This window comes from Strix aluco, chromosome 4, assembly GCF_031877795.1.
Source record: "Strix aluco isolate bStrAlu1 chromosome 4, bStrAlu1.hap1, whole genome shotgun sequence".
Lineage (NCBI taxonomy): Eukaryota > Metazoa > Chordata > Aves > Strigiformes > Strigidae > Strix > Strix aluco.
Window position 1 is genome coordinate 120,067,045 of NC_133934.1, and position 23,158 is coordinate 120,090,202.

Below are 23,158 nucleotides of genomic sequence, written 5' to 3' on the forward strand. Positions count from 1 at the left end.
GCCGTGTCCCCCCACCACTTCTTCCCAGGATCCTGCCACGAGAGTGCCTCACCCCACCGCCACGTTCTCTGCCTCTTTCCCCAGCAACACAACTACAAGCAGAGCTTCGAACGCTCCCCTGACAGCCTCTCTCCAGGGGGTTCGAGGTGGGCTCCTGACAGCCCCCTGGCAGGGGGGAGCCCCTTACACAGCCCCACATCGTCTGCCTGCCAGCCCCAGCTCTGTGGCCGCTCTGGACAAGGTGGTGACGGGATGCTGCCCACCGGAGAGTGTGTCCCTGCCGGGGGCAGGGGATGCAGCTCGGAAACTCACCCTGGGGTGAAACACCCGCCCCCGCCCCCCCCCAAGAATCCTCCCAAAAAGAACAAAAAAAAAGTTTGTCCTCCCGAATTCAGCATTTTCTCAGCAGGGACTGCTGCGGGGAGGGGCCGGGAGCCCGTGTCAGCCCCGCACCTGTGAGCAGGGCAAGGGGGGATCCGCTCCAGGGGAGTGTCCCCTCCCGGGCCCCCCTGTCCCGCGCGTGGGCCGGGGCTGGGTGGGGCCCCGCGGTTCCACGCGTGTCCGCAGAAAGTGCGGGGACAGCGAGGGCTGCCGGCCCCACTCCCCCCTTCTCCGCGGGGCGGCCCGGGGCGCGGCGGGGGGCCGTGCCGAGCCGTGCCGTGCCGTGCCGTGCCGGGGGGGCCGTGGCTGCGCGCCGCCCCGCCGGCGCTGCCGGGGGAGTGGTTTCCCCGCGCTGGCAGCGGCGGGGCCGGTCTGCGGGCGGGGAGGTGCCGCGGCGGCGGCGGTGCCAGCGCCGGCCCGGGAGGATGCGGACGCGCTGACGGAGCTGCCGGCTCCCCTCTGCCGCCGTGCATGGGCGGCGGGCGGCTGCCGCCTCGCCTCGCCTGCCCCGCCGGTGAGCCGGGCCGGGGGACGGGGGGTCTGCGCCGGGCTCGGGGGAGGTGCGGGTGGCGGGGTCCGGCGGCAGCCCGCGGAAGGGCCGCCACCTGTAAGTGCTCCGCTTGCTGCCCCGAGGCGTCCCGGACCCCGGGAAGCTGCGTCCCGCCGCCGCGGGGCAGCGGGGCCGGTGGCCGGAGCCGGGCCGGGGCGGGCGGGGAGCGGGGAGCGGAGCCGGAGCCGGAGCCGGCCGAGCGCGGTCCGGGAGAAGTGTTTCACTTCCCCGCCCGGCTGCGGGGAGTTACGGGGGAAGGCAGGGCAGAACGTGCGCCTCTGCGGTGGTTGATTCTCCAGGTGCTTTTATTTGTGAGGAAAGGATGTTAAGGAGAATTCGCTGAAAAACGGGTTCTCCTTTAAAAAAAACCCCACCCAACTCTTTCGGCAGCCGAAAGGGCTGTGTGAAGGAATCCTGGTGAATGAGCGTAGCGCTGAGGGAGTTGTTGGTTTGTGGTCTGCGATCGCCTCAGCTGTTCGTTTATTCATTTTTTTTTTCAAGGCAACTTTTGAGGCGAGGAAGCGGGTAACAAAGCGCAAGTTTAAGACAGTGATGCTTTTGCTTGCAGCCTAGCTGAACTGGGTAAAAGAACACTAAAATCCTGCTTTTTCCATCAGGTAGCAAATACCATGCATATGGTTACTTGTAGAGAAAGAAAGAGCCTACTTTGCTCTGTAAATGAGGACTATGTTTCACTCTGAGCAAGGGGTGTGAATATTTCCCTGCTGCCAAATGAACATACCACAAAAATTTTCTTGTCATTTGGGACAGAGCCGTGTTTGTAGATCTCTGAATGTGGCTACAGTCGCGGAGGGGAGTTAGGTTAGCCTGGATGTAGCATTAACCCCTCAAGCCACAATAAGCAATATACAGAGAGAAATTTGTTTCCATTCGTTTTTTCCTGACTGAGATCTTTACTGCAGTCGTATAGTCAGTGGTACAGTGAAGGGAGCCCTCCTGGCTGTAGTTTCAAATCCTGCTGAAAGACCCAGAAGTTGGTGTTCGACATCTGTCCCGTAGCCTGGCTCTCAGCACAATGCCTCCTTATGAGTAGCCTGAAAATGAAGGTGAAGCGGGGAAATCTGCCTACACACAACCAGGCTCAAGCCAGTGTTTTCCATCTCTTAAATTTAATGAGCAACAAATTTTGTGCCCAGAAAAGAATCCAGCTCACAGCTCAGGATTTTGATAATTAATATTCCATTTAAAAACATGTTTTCAGAGTCAACATTATGATAACAGACAGAAAACAAGCAAACAGGGAATGACTTGACCTGGTTTCCTTGCTTTCCCGATCTAGCCTGACAATTTGTCGATCAAGTGGAATTTCCTCTAACGTCTCTGGTACATTACTTTAGCAGAAGAGATGAGTGTGCAAATATAGTCACTACTTTCCCTCCCTTCTCACAATGATCTCTTTGTATTAAGCAACAGGCTTTTGCATAGATCAGGTATCAACCCCACAGTGTCACAGGCTGAAATTAATCCTTCTCTCTCATTTCTGAAATTATGTCCCTGTGCTTGAGCCTATTTAACCACATCTGTCTATTTTGGAGGGGTCAGTCAGAGAAGCCTTGATCCGGGGCGGATCCTATGCCATGTAAGGCAGGAGGAGCCCTGTCAGGACTTCAAGGAGACCAGCATCTGCCTCAGCAACAGCCCTTCCCTTTGCTCCTCAGGCGTGTATACATTCTCTAGAAAAATCTGTAAATGAATATTTCCTGTATTTTCTGTCTTCAAAGGAAGGCTTTATTGCAACCCCCAGGAAAACTGCTGAGCGGTAACAACCAGGTAGAATGAAGAAGACTGATTGATACCAACAGGTCCTTAAAACCTTGTCTCAGTCCCCTGTTTCAGCCTTTGTCTCTCTTTGATCGCAAGTCCTTAGGGGCTGGGATCACCTCTCCTTCATGGTTCGGGGAGAGTGTGACCAGTACCATCCTCTGCAGAGCAGATACCAGTGCTGGAAGAAGCTGTGGTCCAGCAGGACAATCCCCTGCTCTCATCAGGGTGCATTGACTGATCCCACAGCGTTTTGCCCTATAGTGCCCATGTCCCTATAGGACTAGGAGAAAATAGTTCAAGTCCAGCTCCTCTGATGAGACCACTGCAACTTCTGTAAGATGTAACCTGAATTTTCAGCTGAGTCCTGTCTCTGAGATGTATACGCATAAACTGCCACTGTGCAAATATTTAGGAGACCTCTAGATCCGGAAGGTGCATTATAATTGGTTGGCAGGAAGACTCATAGTCTTATTAATGCATATTGCTCTCAGTGTTAATGAGTCATTCCAAAAAAAAACATACTGCATTTTTATTTTTTAAATAATTTCTTTATTTTAGCCGTGTATTGTCCTCACCCTCCATTGTGCCCATTCCTGCTGCAATAGCACGTGGTGTTCTCATATCTTCCATCTCAGACTAGGCAACTTCCCATACTTGGAAATTCAATTAAGGTGACAGAGTTTTAATTCCTAGAGAAAAGGAGCTGCGTCTCTGGTGTTAGGTTGTGATGTCGTGACACCTGCAGTTGTGCTGTTAATTACCAAGAGGGAACATTAAAAGTCTCTTCATTGTCTTTGTTCTCTTAGGAGTGTCTAGTGGGTGTTTGTTTGCTTGTTTTTGAAATCTAACACTTCTGCTGCGTTGGCTTTACTAAATTCTCTACTAACTAAATGCTCAATATTGCATCATATTACAGCACTGATAGCACCATATTCTAATTTCCCCAAAGTTACAAGGAAAGAACTAGTTTATCTTTTAAGTAAATACTGTTCTACCTGACTGTACATAATCTCTTACCCTATTCTGTTACCTAGAAATGAGCCCAGTGATAGACTGTCCAGAGTATTCTTTCACAGTGCCAGAAAGACGTCGGACATTTTGCAATCCATTTCCCATGACACTTCCATCTAAGAATCACCTACTCTGTGTTGATGCTCTAAGATCTGTTTTTTCCCATTCACCTTCTGCTCGAGGGACTATTGCCTGAATTCAGGACCATCCAGAAATACCCAGGGAATAGTAGAAAGAAGCACAGGAAGCCAGTTTTCATCTGTCACCAATTTCCACAGGTGCTGTAAGGTGAGGGACAATCGTGGTGTGAAATATGAGGGATGAGAGAATTGTCATCTTCCGGAGAAGATCCTAGAAACAAAACCATTTCTTTCTGAGATCCTTTAGTAACGGTTGCTCTGAGTTAGAAGGAATTATATACTTATTTGTAAGGTGCTGCCTTCGTAAGGTTGTTTTGAGAAATTGAAGCCAATGCAAGGTTTACTGCGTGAGCAGAGCTCAGAAACACTCTGCTCAGCACAGGCATTTCTGATCCCGAAAGCACGTTCTCAGATGAGAGTATTTGCACCGCTAAAAACATTTAACAGCTTCTTGAGGCTTATCTCTAATTTTGATGAGGCTGTTTTCTTAATGAGGTCCTCTCACATTAATTAGCTGCTGAATATGATGTTAAAAAAAAGTAAATCCAAACTTTCATTTGGTGCATGGTTCCATGAGGACTCTGTGGAGATTTCCATGATACCAAGGTCTACCGGCGTTCAGAGGAGCTGGCTTAGTCATTCTTCCCATCTGCTCTGCTTCTTCCTCCCTCCACTGCTCTGCACATGCTTCCTGGCTGTCTGCTCCTCATCCCTATCTCCGAGCATCCTGGCTGGCTGCCCTGCTCTCCTCCCTTGCCGTACCTATCCCTTGTGGCATCTTCTGCAAGAAAGCTCAGGTAGTTTAGTGCTGAGATCAAAGAGCTGAAATAAATGAGCTTCTTTAAAGCAGCCAGGAAAAAGAAAAACTAAAAAGAACAACCCACCCAGTAGCAAGCAGCACTGCAGACATCATCTGCAAAAAACTTTCAGTTAAATCACCCCAAATCATGAGATTGCTTTAAAAATTGTGATAGTTAGGCACATTTTAGTTCTTTTTCCTTCTTCTTTGACCATTTATGAGTCAATTTTCTAGCTTCTTTTTGCAAACAGGGCCAGTAGGAACTTGGACAAGTACAACAAACTGGAAATTGAGAAGCTGAGGATGTCAGAAGAACAACGGTTCCCTGATGCCTCACTGTGCAACACCAGGAGTCAAGGAGGCTGAGTTAAGAGTGACCTGCCAGTACCATGCCCTTTGTGGGCCTGTGTTTTCTAGTGTTGGTAGTCCACAGATGAGTGTTTGAGAAATTCCCCAGGGTGATATTTACCCCAGTAGCTTCTTTGGAGCAGGAACAGTAAAAACTGCAGCTCGCTGCGAAGTTAGCGGTGAGAGGCAGCATGGTCTGGAAATAGCAGCCTCCTACCCCTTTTCGCTCTCCCCAACTACGTGCTGTGTCTCATGCTGAAATGCCTGCTCCTCCACATCGAGAGTCATTTCATCTTGCTGCTTCCTGAGAGAGATCAACATCTTCTACAGAGCACACGCTGCCAAGGAGAGGAAGGCAGCTTTGGCCTGCGGAGAGCAGAACTCAAGTACTGCGTGGGTGGCCAAAGACAAGAGCTTCTGAAATGAGGGAACAGAACAGATCTCTAATCTCCAGACTCTGACACATATCACACTTTTCTCAGTTGCTTAGGAAAGAGATTTGCATCCAAAAAGAAGTGGGAGGTTTAAATAGGAGTTCATACACACGCGCATTTATCTTCTGTGGTCCATGCGGTAATTTACATTTCGCTAGTCCCATGGAATCCACAACACTTCATAAAGTGCATCCATTACAAATGTGCAACCAGGGGAAACAAAGAAGCTGTCCAAGTTCCTATCCACAGTGTCCAAAAGCTGAGCTCAGTAGGCAGTCATGGAAATTGGAGGCTGCAGGGTGTCACTGAGGTAAGTGCTTATTTTGGGTTGTGCCAAGATGCTGAAAGCGGTGTCCCACCCTCAGCAGAGGTAGTGGGCATGGTTCTACATATGGATGGTCCAGGACACCTCTGTGGCCTGAAGCACTGCAGGGTCTAAGCCATAGCTCCATCCTCCTAGGACACTAACATAGACTAAAGCATAGAAAAGTTGGATCCACAGAAGCACCTGGCCCTAGAAGATGCCAACTGAGATTTCGTTGCAGGGACATGCACCTTCTGGTGCCGTGTGAGCAGCCCCTTCATGGCTTCATCTGCCACAACAACCATAGCTCTGTCCTAGATCTCCCACTCATCCACCCTGGCTGAACTGACAGCCCGATCTGCTGCAGCAAAGTGGCCCAAATAAGACACCCTTTCTTCTAGGGGGAAAAACCTCCTTGGGCCTGTTTGTTTATTGGGAATTGCTGAGCAGGGTTTACTGTGTCGTGTCGAAATTTTCCACTTCACAAAAATCAAGCAGTAGACCATTGCTCCTCCTGCCTAACACCATTCTTATGCATGCCCTGTCCCAATTTTCCTTGTAATCAATAGCAGGGGTTTCTTTTTGTAGCACACACAAAGACTACACTCCTTGAATGAAGAAAAGTTTGCATTTATCCAGAGGCTTTAGTAGGGTGAAGCGGGGGGGACCGGACGCCCAAGGCTGAACTCCTGGTTTGTTTGAGGCACTATCTGAAATCAGTGGGAACCGCATGTGCTGCAACTGCATGGGCAAACTCCCAGAGCTTGGTCTTTACAGTCTTCCTGCATGCAAGGCTGAGCCTGCAGAGCTGTGTGGGGGATGTCTCTCCACCACAATTTAAATACAGGGCTGGTAAAGCCCCTGGGAATGTCCCGTTGAAATAAGAAGGGGAAGGCTCCTGTTTCTGCGGTGCCAGAAAAATGGTAAATTGGCATGCGGAGCAGTGGTGCCAGGCCAATTTCTACCACCTATCTACACTTACCTGTTAGAAGGTGCACCTTCAATGTGGTATCGTTAGGCTGTTATCATAATGTATCCATGAGTGCTCAGTGGGGGGAACGATTAACTCGGGAAGCCCAGGAGGGGAGGAGGCTGTCCTGCAGCCCCTGCTAATCAGGGGCTGTCCCATCAGCCCTGGCACCCTGAGGTCAGGTCTCCCTCTGCCACCCAGTTGTCTCCAACACTGTGACAGCTGGGAGAGGAGGGGTGATGCTTTCAGAGTAGAAGGCATCTCTAAATAAAAGTGACCTGGTGTTGGAGGTGCTGCTGCCTCCCGGGGAAGCATTCGAGGCCCGGTGCCTCTGAAACACAGGGCTCCTTTATCCAGTGGCCGATCTGTGGGCTGCTAGGATTGCAACCTGTGGCCGGTTCCTATTTCTGTTTTGCCCGATGAAGCGTACTTGCCTTAAAAACATCTACTTTGCAATTCACAGTGGATTTATTCCAAGGAAAGGCCTCTGCTGCTGTGCATGGTAGAGTCCTCTCCCCACACAGCAAGGCCAAGCACGACACAGGAGAGACAGCCAGGCTGGGCTTCCCACACACCCCAGCTGGCCAGAATTGCTGCACAACATCCTGCTTCTGCTCCCTGGCGCCGGTTGTCCTCCTGTGGGTGGTGAGACCACCCCACCATGACAGACCATGTCCTTGTGGTGTAGAAACTCCAGATACACAATGGTGCTTTCCAAAGTGGGAGAGAAGCCCAGAGAGCACCTTTCGGTACCTGGGCTTTTGGCCAAGCAGCACAGGTGGAAATCCATCCGTTTGTGTGGGGTGGGAGACTGAGGGCCCTTGATCTGGGCAAACGGGCCACCAGTGAAGCATTGCTTGGTCTCACTGGTGGAACATGCTCTCTTATCATTCCCTTGGTTGTATCTCCTCACACTTCACTTGGTGCTATGGCTCCTAAAGTGGCAGGACATGATCAGCTCTTGGAGTAGTCCCTAAATCAACTGTTCTTTACTTGGAGGTGTAGCAGGGCTCTCCAAGCCCAGAGGAGGGGCGGACAGGCAGCATCACTGGTTTCTGAGATTTGAGACTTCTTGTTTGCTGTTAGTAGCAGCACAACTGTGTTGGTACTCCTGGAGCCAGAGAAGAAACTGGTTATCAAGCTGAGGCAAAGGAGGGCAAGTTATTTTGGGGGTGGAAGAGGGTTAGGTTGGGAGAGGGTGCATTGAGTAAATGGGGTCCAGGCTGGGCTAATCAGCAAAACAGCAAAGGTGGGTAAAAGTAAGAAGGGACAAGAAGAGATAGGCGTTACTCAAGTGATTTCCAGACTGTTTCTACTGCAGTAAAGGCTCGTTGCATGGTCTCAGTAGCCGTGCCTTGTTTTTAAAAGATTAAGCAGTATCATAGAAGGAAGGGTATTAGTTTATGTTTCCTCTAGTGTCAGCCAAAGAAGATAATCACATCTGTTAGGTAGATAAAGTGAGTATTTCCTCTTCAGAGAATAAATACATTCTGGTAGTTTTATATACTGGAAACACTGAACTCTTCAACAATCTTGAACTGTGAAGAAGTTTTTCTGTTTTTAAATATGGCCATGGGGCTGGGAGAAGGGACTTCTTCCATGCCGCAGTCCTTAAGTGATTTTCTTTTTATCACAGCTGAGCTCCAGGGGCTGACATCCCCTCTCAAACATTGCATGCACCATAGGACAGACTTGCCCAAAACATTGGAGAGGAGATTGGTCTTGGATCAGTTCAATCCGGAAGTCCTTTGCTGAGACTGGAAAAGCAATGGATGTGGGTTTAATTCATTCAGTACTGCGTGGATCCTTACATACCTCTGAAGATACCTCTAAACGGCAACTGGCCTGGCTTGGATTCCAACCAGTGGCCATGTGGTGCCTGGTCCATTATCTCTTATACCATTTTGTCTCTCATTGACAGATGACTCGGTGTAATAACTGTTGTTATTACATCCAGTCTTTTCTAAAGGAGAGATTGAAGGTAGACAAGCTCGTGATGAATTTTCATAGGCTTAATAGTAGTGGTTTTGTAATGGGTAGTGGGATAAAAATCTTCTTCCCAGAGTATTGGATAACATGGTATATCTGGTTTCCATACAAGAGACAAGCACTGAGTGTAGTCATGAATTTTTAAGGGACAAAAAATTAACATCTCTGAAGTTGGTTTGATTATTGGTTAGGAAGGAAAATTGCTAGAGAAGCATTAAACCTTCTGAATTGAATCCTGGGGATGGAGATGTGATTTCCTGCTTCCCTAATTTGCAATAAGCATGGCCTGTGGCATGAGAAGAAACTCCAGAATGCAATGCACAATTTTTCCTCTGTCACTGTTTTTGAATAAAATCAGTGTGCAGTTAATCCAGTGTTATAAATCTTGGTAGGAAGGCTTCCAGAGCAGGTAGATTTGTTTAATCACTTGGGCTGGAATCCAAACCACTGGAGGATATAAAATATATACACTAGTGCCATTCACTTCACTGAAAACACCTTTTTCCCATCCAAGGAAATAGCTGTGGCTGGCATGAATACATATTTGGCAAGCTGTAGAGCTAAACAAATTTCTCAGAAAATCATCTTTGGCCAAGATACTGACTATATTTCAGCACTGTAACCCCTCAAGCTCTTCAGCTAAGACTTTCTGAGAGAGAAGTCATCAGAAATCAGTGATTCACACTTCGAAATGGTGGGAACCTCACCTCTGCTCACCAGGCTCCCTGTCCTGATACCAGTCAGAGTATTACCCTCAGTTTGGAGTAGACCTTTGCAACAATCCCATCTCCTGTGATATCTGAAAGAAACGTGCAGTAATGTAACCCTAAGATATCCTTCTTTCAGCGTATTTTGTCTTTTTTGTGTCTTGACCAGTAGCTTCTTGAGCAGGAATCTTGTTCTTTGATGTTTTGAACCGTGTCTCACTAAGCACACTGATCCTGCCAAATAAGGGTATACATTTTTATTTTCTGATTTTCCAACTATCATCAAAATTCCTGTATGGGAGAATTTCAGAGTGTCCCAGTTTCAGCAGTTTTTATATAGCTTACACTAAGGAATAAGATTTAGCATCACAAAAAGAGTCAGATTGCAAGGTATTTCAGCTAAGAGCTTTGGGTGTTTTCGGAACATTAATTGCCTTGGTAATTCACAAGGTATACTATGAGCTGCATCCTTAGTGAGATCAAGTCACATCTGGCATTGAAAATTATACAGGCCTTCACAGTACGAGTTTCTGCAGCAAGTTTTCGGTAGTATTCTCTCATAGTGGTCACTGCCAGCGTTGTCACTTTGGTTGCATGCTCTGACTGTTTTATTGTCTCTTTCAGGCATTTTTAGGATTTGACAGAATTTGCACGACACTTCATCGACGACGTGAACGCCTGCAGCAAGGACAGTTTTTGGAAGTGACATCTGTTGATGTGATTGAAGGTAACATGCTCTCTTCTGCCATTGCCCTGTACTTGCTGTTTATCCCCCACGGAGCCTCATGCTCTGGTCGGGCATCCCCTTTCGCTGTCCGTCCTGGTTCATGAGGTGAGAGCAGGATCAGGCCTCAGTTTGGTGCATGTCTGAGCATCTTCCAGGTTGATCCTTGCTTCAAATAACAACTCTTCCTAACCGTGGCTCAGCCTGTCCCATAAAATGTGGTTTTGTCCCTCTTCTTAAGGAAATCTTTGCTTGCGTCATGCAACCTGCCTATTTTCCATAGCCACATAAGCACTTCACGTTTTTGAATCCTGAAGCTGGTCTTCATTCAAATACTGTTTTGCCACATTTCACAGGTCAGTTTTGCCCTCTGTTCAAAACCTAAAATAAAAATGTCTGTATTGTTTCTGAGTACTTTCTCATGGTAGGTGGTTTAGCACTTGTCAACTTATATATTGCTCTGTATGTTATTAACCTTGTTAGTGCCATCACAAACAGCAGAAAGCAAGCTGTGCATTTGCTCCATGCCCCTGGAAAAAGATCAGCATAGTGTGGTCCTGCAACTGCAGCAGTTGCATTTAAGATAATCTTCTCTAAATGTAGTTTTCTCACAGAAAAGCAAGAACAGATTTTGCTTTTTTGTTCCTAATTGGTATATTTGCGCTTAATTAAACCTAGGGGAAGTAAATGCATTTCTTAATTCACTGCCACAGGAATTTTAAGGTTCAGAGTAGGTGACTCATCCACCAGAACAGAATTTATTTGTTTGTAAATGCTGTTTGTTGCCTTGTTTTGCATCACTATGGCTGGTGTATGTCACTGGTGATATCAGCATCTACCATACATAAAATGGATGCAAGACCAAATTTAAAAGAGATGTAGTTCTTATAATAATTTGCTTGTATCGGCCACTTTTTTGTTGTGTGTTAGTACACCTCAAATAAAAGCAGCACTAAAAGTGGCTCAGTATTTTTCCATCAAAACTGGCTGAAAATTAAAAAATTCCTCCTGCACATAAATCATATCATAGTTAAAAAAGCCCTAAGCAGCCACCAAACCCTTTTTTCAGATTCTGTGTCTTTATAAACAATTCAGTGATGTCCTACAGGTGATTTTGAAGTTTCAGATGAAATGATTTGCAGTGGCATTCTCATTTATTTTACTTCTAGTTGTTTTTAGCATTAAATACCTAGTTAAGCTTGTTAGAAGCATCACTGCTTTCACAGCCCATATAGATTTTTCTGCTTTCCTTTACTGTTTCTAAGTGGAGACTGAGAACAATTAATTTATTCCCGTTAAAGCCTAATTCTTTTGCCAATTGAATGTCCCCATGTTCTTTTCTGAAACACATCAAGTACAATCACTTCTGCCATCCTATTCAATCAAAGTCTTAAGTTGCATGGATTTTGTGAAATGGCCTGAGCTTCAACAGCTTGAGAGCTGATTCACTGAGGCATCTGCTGTAACACTGGCAGGACTGTCACCATTTTCCTAGCCAGAATCATTTGTCTTTGTCATTTAGAAATAATCTGCGGGGTGTAATGTGGTCTTAGGGAAGCACAGAGCCCCTTATTGCTCAATAATAGAATTTCATGAGGTCTTAACAACATCTTTGAGCTCATATGACACATTTGACAGTGCGTGTGTGGATGTATATCTCTAATGTCCCATGGAACAAGGACAGAGAAGTGTTTTAAACACTTGGTATGTATTGAAAGGCTGCTAAAATAAGTTAGCCAGATGTGGGCAACTGCAGGAGTCTGCTGCTGGCTAGCGGGGACCAACCCCCAGGACATACAGCAATGGGATATGTCTTCTCCGTGGTAGCCAAGCCCAAGACTTCATGAATCCCGGCCCCCCACAAAGCCTCCAATATTATTTCCATCCAGACACACACTTCCTCATTTCCCTTTCCCTGCAATCTAGGACAGCTGGGAATGGAGCACTGAACCCCAAAAAGGATCCAAAAAGAAAGATACTCATTTTGGACATGGTCAGAGCAGTGGACCCCATGCTCTTCCAGGCTCACGGCTGGGTCTGGCTAACAGGCAGTCTGAAAGTCCCCCAGACCAACTCTTCCTAAAGAGTTAGAGTGTGAGAGCAGGCTCCTGCTATGGCCCAGCATGGTCATCCTCAGAGGCAGCGCTGGAGGGGCAGCAGGAGGGATGCAAAAGAGTCCCTCTGGGACAAAGGGAGAGACGAGGACCGGGGGAAAAAAGCAAGAACTGCGTGAGCACCAGGGGTGATCAATGAGAGGAGGCAGTGGAGGGAGTGCTGCTTTCCTTTTGGGCAAGGCAGGGTCCAAGGGCACAGCTCTATCCTTTTAAGCACTGTCTCAGGTGGCATAAACAGCTAGCACAGCTGGGCCCATGATCACCACTCCAGGAAAGGGTCTTCTTTCCTGTGCTGTCATCCATGGGTGCCAAGTGGTATGGCCTGCTGGATGCTGCAGGAATAAAAGCACGTGTTGAGAAAATAAATGTATTTTACTGATTAAGTGATTTGTGGTGTCCTGATGTGGTGTCCCTGGGGAGGGGTGCAGGTCCGAGCAAGGGCAGGGAGCTCAAATATCTCTTCCGAGCAGACAGAATTTGTCACTCTTCTATCGTGCCATGTCTCTGGGAGGATTCAGGCTGTGTGAGCAGAGGGATGCCCCGATCAGGGGTTTGGTTCAGCCTCTTGCTGAGTTTCAGAGCCTGGTTCTGCCCTCCTGTTGTGTGTGTGTGTACCAGGAAGCGTGCTGTTTAATTCAGCATTGGTTGGGTCCAAGGCTGGTGCTTTGGGGCTTTTCCCTAAGCTGATGGATGTCTATGGAGTCGGGTCCTGGCCCACAGCTGAGCTCAAGCGTCTCCTGGGTCTGCTGTGCTCTTTTTTAAATGTGATGCAGTGGGAGTGAAAGTCTCTGCGATATCACGCTGCTCTTGCTACAGCTAATTAAAGTCATTGTGAAGGGTTTTGTAGTAATTGCAGATATTGTAAAATTTAGTTTTGTGGGGTAATTGGTAATGTAAGCCTGAAACAAGTTATCCTTCAGATGTTTTAGTTTGCATTTCTCAGTAGGAGCAGCCTTTACAAAGAAGGCTTTTGTGTGTGAAGCAGGACCAGAATTAATGGCAGCATTTAGTAGTGCCTAAAGGGTGCTTGCTGTGGCAGGGCGATGTAATTGAGGATGCCTACATTCTGCCTGCCGCAGGAGGCTCTGGCAGCCAGTAGCTGCTGTACCTGACGAATGCCAGCTAGAGAGTGAAACGCCTGGGGCCAAAGCCATCCAGGGCTGAGGTATTCCCATCCAAAATGAACATGGTCCCTTCAGTCTGTTGGTCAAACAAAGTGGTTCAGACTCCTCCTGAGTGAACGTAGGTTCACTCCTACGTGCTTAATACATGTTATGAAGTTTTCAGGCATCCTCAAATTTTTTCAATGGAATGCTGTATCTATAAATCTCAAATGTGAGGAAATTCTTAACGCCATAGAGACATGCAGCGACCCAGCCATGGGCTGGGCTGAGCTCCCTGCAGTGAGGGCTGCAGCCGGCTCTCATCCCTCTGCTCCTGGGTGCTGAAGTACCCAGTGGAACAAGGAGAGTGCAAGGGCCAGCGCTGTAGTGCCTGCAGGGGGATGTTTAATGGGCACATAAGCAGCTAAGGTTCCTAAGTCCCTGTTTTAAATGGGATTTAGGTCCCAAACCTTCCCTGATGCATTTGAAAATCCCACTCAACACCTCTCTGAACACTCAGAGAAGTAAAGACTACTGAAAATCTGGCCCTTAGACACCGATACAGCTGATATGTCTGGAATTAACAGTTTAGAAAGAAGTGCTGGCTCATGACTAAATGGAAGAGACATCTGGGAAGAGCAAATATTGAAAATGTTATGAAGAATCAGAATGAGAATTTAATTCAAGGCTGATATTTCCACAAGTAACTTTTTTTAGTCAACAGATGCAATTTCTGAGCTCATATATCAGTAATAAACCATTTGCTGATAACATTGGAGGACTCCCATTTTCCTGCTGCTCTGGGACTCTATGAGGGTCCTCTCTGCTGTCCTGGGGAGCAGCTGGGGTCGATGCCCTGCTCTGTGTCATGGCACGTAGCAGTAGCAGTTGGCTTAGAGGGCCAAGGAAACACTTCTTAGTGGCTGTTTAGAAAGGACAGTCTGTAACTCAGTTATTTTAACAAATATGAAAAGCCAATATCTTTTGTTAAATTAACTGTGGGGCTAAAGCTCAGAGCTGAGTTTTCCCATTCTGCTTTAATATTCACAGCATGACAGAGGTGATGAACACACGGGAACCGGTGATGGAGGAATTCGCGCTCAGCCAGACTCCTGAGGAAGAAGGAGGCCCTTCAAGCCAGGTAACTTTAGAAAAACTGGAAAGTATCCTGAGTTGCTTTTCAAAACCAATTTAATACAACTAATAACTGTCATATGTGTAGATGTTGAATCGCAGAGCACAGCTGCCAGAAGAACTAGCCCTGAAATACATGTTTGATCCTACTTAGGTATTTTCAAAAGGTTCTTATTTTTAAAAGGTTCTGGCAGGAGGGTTTTGTCAGATTCCAGGTCTCCAGGGCACAGTGACAATGATGCCCGGCCCCTGTGGGGATGCAGGCAAAGAGGCTGTCACCAAGAGTTCAGATCTGAGCAACCATGTATGGTGAAGACATCCAGCCAATACTGTACCACAGCTTTTATACAGCCACCCTTGTAATGAGCTAAGTTTCCTTAGGCTCAGAGGGAGCTCCCTTTTTAGGAAAGAGACCATTTGAAACGATTGTGTAATTCACATAAATGGCTGTGGCACCATAGCAGCAGCGCTGGTTGGGACCATTAGCTGGCAGGTGCAAGAGCACTTTCCGTCCCTGGCGGTCTCGCACACCCACTCATGTACCCGCCTGCAGTGCTGATTCCAGCAGGAGGGATCACGATGTCCCGAACCCCGCTTTGTGACAACCCCCACACCCCTGTTTGTGCTCTGTGGTTGTGCTCGTGACTCTCAGTGACACTGCCAGGGACAAACTACCTAAACGTGTCCTGGTGGACCTGAGCTACTCCTCAACACAGGGTGTATTATTGCAAGCAGGCTCAGAAAGCTACCCTAGGAGCAGCCTATTGCAGATTGAAGTCAAGTATTTGGAAGCCAGGGAAGTCAGAACTGAAATTTTGCAAATTTCAAATCACTGTGCATGCAATGAAAGATTGTATGCAATTAAAGAGTGTACCATAGGCTTTTTCATGCCTCATTGACCACACAGGATAGGTCCTGCTCACTCAGAGCACATTTTCAATATTCTCTTTCCTCTTTTTCACCGAGTCCCAGGTTTTCAATATTGTTTTAGTGTACACTGCCCAAACCCTGTGCCAGCTCTGACTCCACCTATGTGTTTAGGACTGTTCTATGGTGCCCCTGAGCATATGCTCCAGAGGTTTTCCCCCAGCTCCTTTACCCTTCCCCTCTGGGAGAAGGTGGTACCATCCCCATTTTAGTGATGACCTCCCAAGGCAAAAAAACCAAAAAGAAATGAGAGGTAGTGCAAAGTCAGTGACTCAGTGGGAAAACTAGGTTTCTTCCAGCAACTTCCAAGCACTCTGGCCAGGAGACTGGTCCTTCTCTTCCTGCAGTCTCCTGCCCACTCGTCACACACTCCAGCTTCCGCAGAAAAACACAGCGAGGCCCGACAGGCAGCTCTGCTTCCTGCCAGTCCTGACTCATTTCTGGAGGGACGTGGTAAATACTGGGCTCTGGTGGAAAAACACATTATGTGATTGGTGTGAGAAAAGACCATATGAGAATGACACAAACAAAAATAGCCAAGTTGAGGCTGCACAAGTGCCTTTCCTAAATTTTGTTGCAGCCATAATAATCAGCTTTTAGTACATTTTTAGATCAGTGTGTGTCATTCCCTAGGGCTTCAGAAAGCAGATTAAAAAGCAGAAATTTTGTTGCATTGGATCCCCCATCCAGGGGTTGCCAGCAGGCTTGGGGATGGGGTGGCTGTCACACAGCTCTCTGGCACCCAAGCAGGCTGAGCAGCAGCCGGGAAAAGAGGTCACTGTCACCGGCATATGCAGTCCTGGGAGGAAATAAGCCAATTTGCCCACAATTTTATGGCTATTTTCTGCCAGCTGAGCCATGAGACTCAGGGAGCTGGGCTCCACCATGGGTCTGAAGAAGAGTGCACTGCTGCTCAGGGGTGTCTCTGGACCTGTCCTGGCCAAGGAGATTTTACCTTGTCTCATATTTGGAAATAGCTGGATTGTATTAGCAACTTCTTAAAAATTCCTCCCAGTCAAGACAGCTGCCATGAAAATGTCTTTCCAAATTATAAACAGCTCAGGAGGAGGCTGTGTAATGGGGAAGTTGGGGGATCTTTTCTGATAGGCATCATGAGTAGCATCGCTTGACCAGGACGAGTTACACCCAATGCTCAGGGAGGCATTAGAAAGCTTTTTCTTCAGTGATTCACTTGGTCTAGTTGAGCTGAAGGGGCTTTCTCACAAAAGAAATTTCTTCTTAATTATGTTTCACTTTGCAACACTAACAATAATATACCACATTTTTCACCTTCGTGTAGATTTGCAAACAGTAATGAATCCCCACAACACTACCTCAGGGAGTGAGACCATGAGGATGATAATTATTGTCCTTCTCCAGAAATCAGATACAGGTATCACATCAATGATAAAAATGTTCTCACTGCTTCCCAGACATATAGGAAGAGAATTGCCCTTCCCAAGGGCTTGCCTCCCCATGCCAACTCTGATGCCAAGTGGGATGACTAAACCCTAAGCTCTTAGAGAGAGCAGCTACTGGGATGAAGGTTGCAAAAGCCATGGAACAAACATCTCCAGTGGGTTATGACACCCTCAGGTCCCTGGCAACATCCTGGGGGATGTGCCCACTTTTATGGTGATTAGGGAATATCTGCATGTTTCTGCCTGTGCTCGTAGCAGGAGCTGTGCTGAGACTGGCTCACATAACCAGCAGTGCTCAGTCTAACCAGAGACCCTGATTCAGTGGTGAACGTGTTGCAGATGTGTGGGGAGGTTCCCACCAGCACACAGCAAACCTGTGGCAGTGACTGGAGTTAAACTGGGATGGTTCTTGCTCTCAACTCCTAATTCAGTCCTCTAGTCTGCACTTTATTGTTACAAATAAAATAAAACTCAGCTAGCATGGAGAAATTTGCAACCCATTAGTGCAGATATACAGAAGTTTGGGAAGCCAGGAGATAAGGTTTCAGTGAAGCAACAACAGAGTTTGTCTTATGTTAACATCCTGGAGGAGCTGGAATGATTTTTAGCTAAAAAAAAAAAAACAACAAACAAACCAAAAAACCAGTAAAAAACCCAATCCAAAACAAAGTACCCTGAGAGATTTAAATGAACCAGCAATGTTGAAAACAAGAGAGCACTTTTATGTGTTACAGTATCCTTCACTAAAAAGACCTAGTTCAGCTTCAAGCTCTAATCACTGAATAGTGTTTGACCTGCAGGTTCAATGTGACAAATGACAATAATAGCTAACACCATCATCTGTGTAAAGATGATCTCTGGGGCTACCTGTTTTGCATGAATGCATCATAAAATACAGTGTTTCACGTTACAGAAAATAGCTCTGCACAATGGTGGCTTCTTAATAAACTGTCACTGCGACAAAACATGAATATCATATCAGAGTAAAAGGACATCAGCCAGCAGGGCTGCAGCAGTCATTTAGCTTACTGTTACAGCAATGACCTTTGTGTCCTAAAAACCCACCAGAACTGAAACACGAGTGTTTGACAACAAAATGAATTTTGTCTCCTAAGTCTCCATTTTTACTACACATGTCAGATCACACAAGTCAAGGCAATCATCTGCCACACTGGCGAGCAATGTCGGCTCTTTGCCCAGGAAGGGACAGCATGTGCAGAGGAGAGTGTGCTGAGACCTATAGCCCCCCTGCATCAACATCTGGTCAGCAAGGAGCTGGATTCAGCTGCTTTTGAAATCCTCCCTGTGCAGGATTCTTGCCCTGCACCAGTTTGAAGGGGGTTTTTGATGGATGTGGGAGTGCATTTCAAATGTAGAAAGGATGCTAAGGTGGAGCGTGTACTCTGCTTGCTCTGAATATGCATCCCTGGGTAAGGCTTTGATGGGATTTCGTCTCTCACAACACGTCCCCAAATGTCTCACCAGGCCTTCCCAGACTCACGTGAGAAGTACCCCAAGCTGTCCAAAAGACTGCCGTCAATCGTGGTGGAACCGACTGAGTCCGGGGAGGTGGAGAGCGGGGAGCTGCGCTGGCCTCCTGATGACCTGAAATCAGCAGAGGACAAGGGTCTTCATGGTGACCAAAGAGTCTGTGTCCAGCAGCAGCAGCAGCAGCAGCAGCAGCAGCAGCAGCAGCAGATGGATCTGGAAGGTCTGAATGAGTAATTTTCATCCTTGTTCCCCACAGGAAAATAGCAGTTTCAGGCCATGCCATGCGCTAAAGTTAATTGTGAACCAAAGAGCAGTAGGTTATTGAAGGTCCCAGAAACGCCTGCACTGGAGAGGGAGTCCTGTGGACTGAAATTTTCCTTGTAGCTTTTGAGCACATGGTGTTTTCACCTGCATCAGGCTCAGTGCTGGCCACTCGCATGGCCAACAGGCAGTTTACTGCACATTAGCCGTTCACTCTAAGTAACAGTGATCCTGTTCAATAGCATATATCTACCTCTCCATCTCCTGGCCTAGAAGCAAAGTGTTTAACAGCTGCACATTTTCAAAGCATCGTGGTGTGCTGGCAATACGTTAGTGTAGCAGGAGCTCACAAATATATAGATATGACTAGTAGTGTCACTGTAGGGTAAATATGGCTTAAAGATAAGAGCTTGTTGGAGTGCAGCTTGCACAGGGAATGCTCCAGTGTGGAACTGGTTTATTTATTTCCATTTTTTTAATCTCAGTGATCTCCTTTTCTCTTAAAGAGTGATTTCAGTGCACCAACATTTGACACCCAAATGCCCAGAGTCAGGATGGGGTGCAAGATGCATCTTCCCTTCCCTTTAAAGGGGCAATGACAAATGGTCTGATCTGGAAGTGTCAAATCACCTGCTATTCCAGTTGGCGTTTCTGAGTGGTGGCAACCACAGGGTTTGATCATTCAAGAAGAAATATCAGCCAAATCTATGGGTTGACCTCCAGGTTGCACGTTATGGCCTCTGTGTCGGTTTTGTGCATTGATGTTAGGACCCGTTCTGTCTTCAGCTCAGTCCTGAAGATTTCACTAAGACAGCAGGTAGCCCTCCCACTACAGTGGCCATCTGTAGGGATCATCACCTCATCTCACTAATATCTGCCCTGAGGTCTCAAGTCCCCTGTAAAGTCAGACTGTGATGCACTCAGAGTTCCCTGCTCCAGGTTTAACTACTGGTTTGCAAGTACAGCAAATTGCTCATGTCAAGTCTGGTCACCCTGACGGATCAACTGCCTGGTGGAGCAGGGAATCAAATGAAGGCTGTTGTATCTGTATGGGGAAATAAATACTGATGAGCCATTTCATTGCAGATACTTTAGCGCACCCAGCTCAAGAAGTGGAAGACAGTACAGATACTCTGGAAAGCAGAACTGAAGAGGATGAGTAAGGACTCCATGGCCTCAGAAGTGAAACTTCATTTTGAACGTTGTTGGAAAGCTAACACACTCTGAAGACATGTCAAAGTAATCTGTATTTAAATCTGCAAGGGTTTTATTTAGCTAGTACCTGGTAAGAAGCATCTGGGCTTTAGAACTGTTCTTTTCAACATTTTGATTTTCAGGCTGGGATTCATATTATTTGTTTAATTTATCCTTGGGAAACAATGGGATGTATTAGGAAATATGAGATTATCAAGGAAAAAATGCTCCTAATTTCAATTAGCACATTTCATTGGTTTTACCTTTTTCAAGCAAGGCTGCTTTCAGGTATCAACAGCAGGACAAAGGGGTTACATTTCTACAGGAGGGATGTCTTAAATCTGAAACCTTTCTTGTTTTTAGCCATTTAAAACTAGCACTGTGATATTATGGACAATAGATGTAATATAATGTCACCATTTGATTTTGTAACTTTTGTATAGAGACGCAAGTGTAAGATCTGCCTCCAGGCTGTGGCCCCAGGGCGGCCCAGAGCAGTTCTCTCCCTTTGGCTAACGTGTGCAAATTTGGATGAACCAGCCTTTTCTTAGCTGCCTTTTCAATAATGCTCAAGCCTCTCACTTTGCTGTACATTGACAAAGCGGATTAGCTAGTCGCTGGTGTTTGTGGAGTGAGGCTGTCTGTTGTAGGCTTGGTCGGGTGGATCGTGCTGTTTGTGCACTCTTCAGGCCCAGGTCCAACCGTGGCGTGGCGTGTGCTCTTCTCTCTTGAAGCCAACGAGATGGCTCCCGCTTCTGCCAGAGCTGGATTTGTCCCACCTTGTTAATAGAAATTGTTGTAACAATTCTTCTTTTGGTATGTTTTGTGTGTAACATAGGTGCAGAGGCCCAGCTCTTCTTCCCTTGACCTGAAGCCAGGCAGTGGTTGGGGGTGGGTGATGGGAGCTCCATAGCACAGCCCAAACCTGCCCTCCATTTTGCCTGATGCTGGGTCCTCTCTGAGTCACCCGCAGTAGGAGGGGGGTGGAGGAGGGCGAGGTGGTGGGACACACCACTGCTGACAGGAGCACATGTGCTGGGGGGTGCCCTCACCTGCAGCACGGCCCCCTTGGCTTTGCTTGCACAGCCACCTCCTGGAGACCAGAGCTCACAGTGGGACAAGCTGTCTCTGGACATCTTGGGCCTCCAGTGGATTTTCCTTGGGGATTTGGGAGCCATTTTGACAGGGGTGAACCCCTTTCTGCACAGGGACCTCCCAGAGACTCCCTCCCACTGTCCCAGGAGAAGCAGCCATCTCGGCCCAAAATGCTACCCTTTGGATAGTGTTGGTGGAGATAGATAATGCATGTATTCAAAAGGGTTTGACTGTGTCAGTGATGAGTGTCCCGTAAGCTACAAAGTTGGCTTTCTCCGTCTTTGCAGGGCTGGATGGGGTCTGTACTTCCAATTAATGTTGCAGCCGGAAGAAGCGGCTTGCTGTAGGTGGAACGAAATAACAGGATTTCTTCCAGCGTTAACTCTTAAGTTGACTTCCAAGTGCTTTCTTTTCTCCAGTAATAATTTTCTCTAAAGACAACTTTTAATTGTGTGATGGTGGATAAAATTTACTGGCCAGATGTATTAATAAGTTTATACCTTCTTAGCAACCAAATTTAATATATTTACTTACGAAGAATTCTGTGCAATGAATGTTTAATACAAAAGAAAGAGACTATTTTACTTCAAAGCAACATTAATTTATGTACAAAACTATAGCTCATTATTTGGGGTGTTTGGGATTTAGGACCCTTTTTATAAGCAGTGTAGTATAGTATAATGTGATACTTAAGTTAAACTTTGCTCTCTCAACCTATGTAACAATCTCTTTTGCCTTCTTGATGTAGACTTTCTTACTTACACTGTCACAGAATTATTTTGTTGGATGAGTGGGATTCTGGTCAGAGCACTGAATTTCACCAGAGTAACTGAAGGTTTCAAGAGCACCTCCTAAATCTGGCTGCTCTCCTTGTCACCCCCTCCACTGGTGACAGTGGTGAAGCCAACAAAGCAAGAACAAGCTCAAGCTACGTGTTTGGGTAGCACACGAGCAGCGAGAGGAGGTCCCTGACTCAGACCTGTCTGCAGCTGGTCATGGCAGAAGGGAGCCATGCTGGCGAGGCGGCCGGGTGGATGCGAGGTGCTCTTTAAACGCTGCTTTTGCATCGATGGTCAAGAAGTTTTACAAAGCTCTGGGGGGAAAATGATGATGGTGACGACATATTTTTAGCTGTGTGATTTCCTTTCAATCTGCATCTGCCCAGCTCTGTGAGGAATGACGTTAGACATATCACTTAATTTGCTTTTTGCTTTATAAAAGGAAAAACAGTTGTTTGAAACACTTCCCCCAATTTTATGTGCTCTCTATCTGCTTTCAGACACTCCCTCCCTTCCTGCTCTGGATAGCCCTTATCCTATTTCCACCTGAGGTCAATGGCACTTCCCTAAATAAGTTTCCCAAAGAAACAACAAAATTCTACATTCATCCTGAAAAAACGCCACACAGCACTGCTTTTTTCATCCTATTACATAAAGCTGCAGCCCATATAGAAATGCCAGATTTCCTCCTTCCAGGCTAATTACTCCTGTCTTTCCTGTTCCCTCTTTTGCATTGCTCCCTTGAAGTATTTTACCTGAAGAAAATGGATGCTTCAAACTAAAGCTTTCTCCTAAAGCTGTTTGGCCTCAGTGTAACAAGCATGCAAAGCCAAACTCCTCCTCCCATTTTTATTTTTCTGAACATGGGCCAGAGGCCCTAAAATAGGAAAGCAAGATAGAGAGAAAATTGTTTTATACAAACAAGCCCTATTTATTCAACTTGCAGGTCTATGAATGTCCACTTACTTTGTCTGTGTGCAAGTGTTGTCTCTCTAATAAACTCAATAGTTGTTTTGTATTTTTTCTGGATTAAAAGCTTTGTAGAAACTAAAAAGGAAAAAAAAGACATTCAGTCATATTTTTCTAGTCTAGCTTGTAGAATATTTCATGTAGTGCAGAAAGGAAGTTTTATGGAGTAAGACATTGTTGGATTTTGCTCTATTTCTGTTCTTTCTAATTTTGTAAAATGCCACCTGTACATAATACTCAACTAATGTATGTATGTCCTGTAGATGTATTACACCATTTAGCCTATTAAATGCCTATACTGGACCGATTAGAAGAAGTGGTGTGCCCACAGTGTCTTGGTTTAAAAATGCAAAGGATTATTTGTGGGGATGTGCAGCTCCTGTCCTACCACTAATACAGCTAATACAGGGGAACGAAGCCCACCCTAAGCCTGCCTTTGCCCTGTGGCATGGAAACGCTCACAGTGACCATCCATCCCACATGCTCCTACACAGATACATTCAGATTTACATCAATGGCAGTTGCCAT

General features: G+C 46.6%; 1 protein-coding gene across 1 annotated transcript; it reads left to right on the top strand.

The window, feature by feature from the left end:
- Positions 1 to 747: 747 nt before the first annotated feature.
- Positions 748 to 22,946, top strand: LBHD2 (LBH domain containing 2). The gene is made up of 5 exons (XM_074825182.1): positions 748 to 895; positions 10,043 to 10,145; positions 14,410 to 14,500; positions 18,327 to 18,552; positions 19,680 to 22,946. The coding sequence occupies exons 3-5, from the start codon at positions 14,411 to 14,413 to the stop codon at positions 19,754 to 19,756; spliced, it is 393 nt and encodes a 130-aa protein (XP_074681283.1). The 5' UTR covers positions 748 to 895; positions 10,043 to 10,145; position 14,410; the 3' UTR covers positions 19,757 to 22,946.
- Positions 22,947 to 23,158: the final 212 nt, after the last annotated feature.

Excerpts from the sequence above, each read along its gene's own strand:
- LBHD2 (XM_074825182.1), top strand. The coding sequence starts at position 14,411 with ATGACAGAGGTGATGAACACACGGGAACCGGTGATGGAGGAATTCGCG. Across the intron at positions 14,501-18,326 it reads AAGGAGGCCCTTCAAGCCAG|GCCTTCCCAGACTCACGTGA; the intron begins GTAACTTTAGAA and ends ATGTCTCACCAG. Across the intron at positions 18,553-19,679 it reads GCAGCAGATGGATCTGGAAG|ATACTTTAGCGCACCCAGCT; the intron begins GTCTGAATGAGT and ends ATTTCATTGCAG.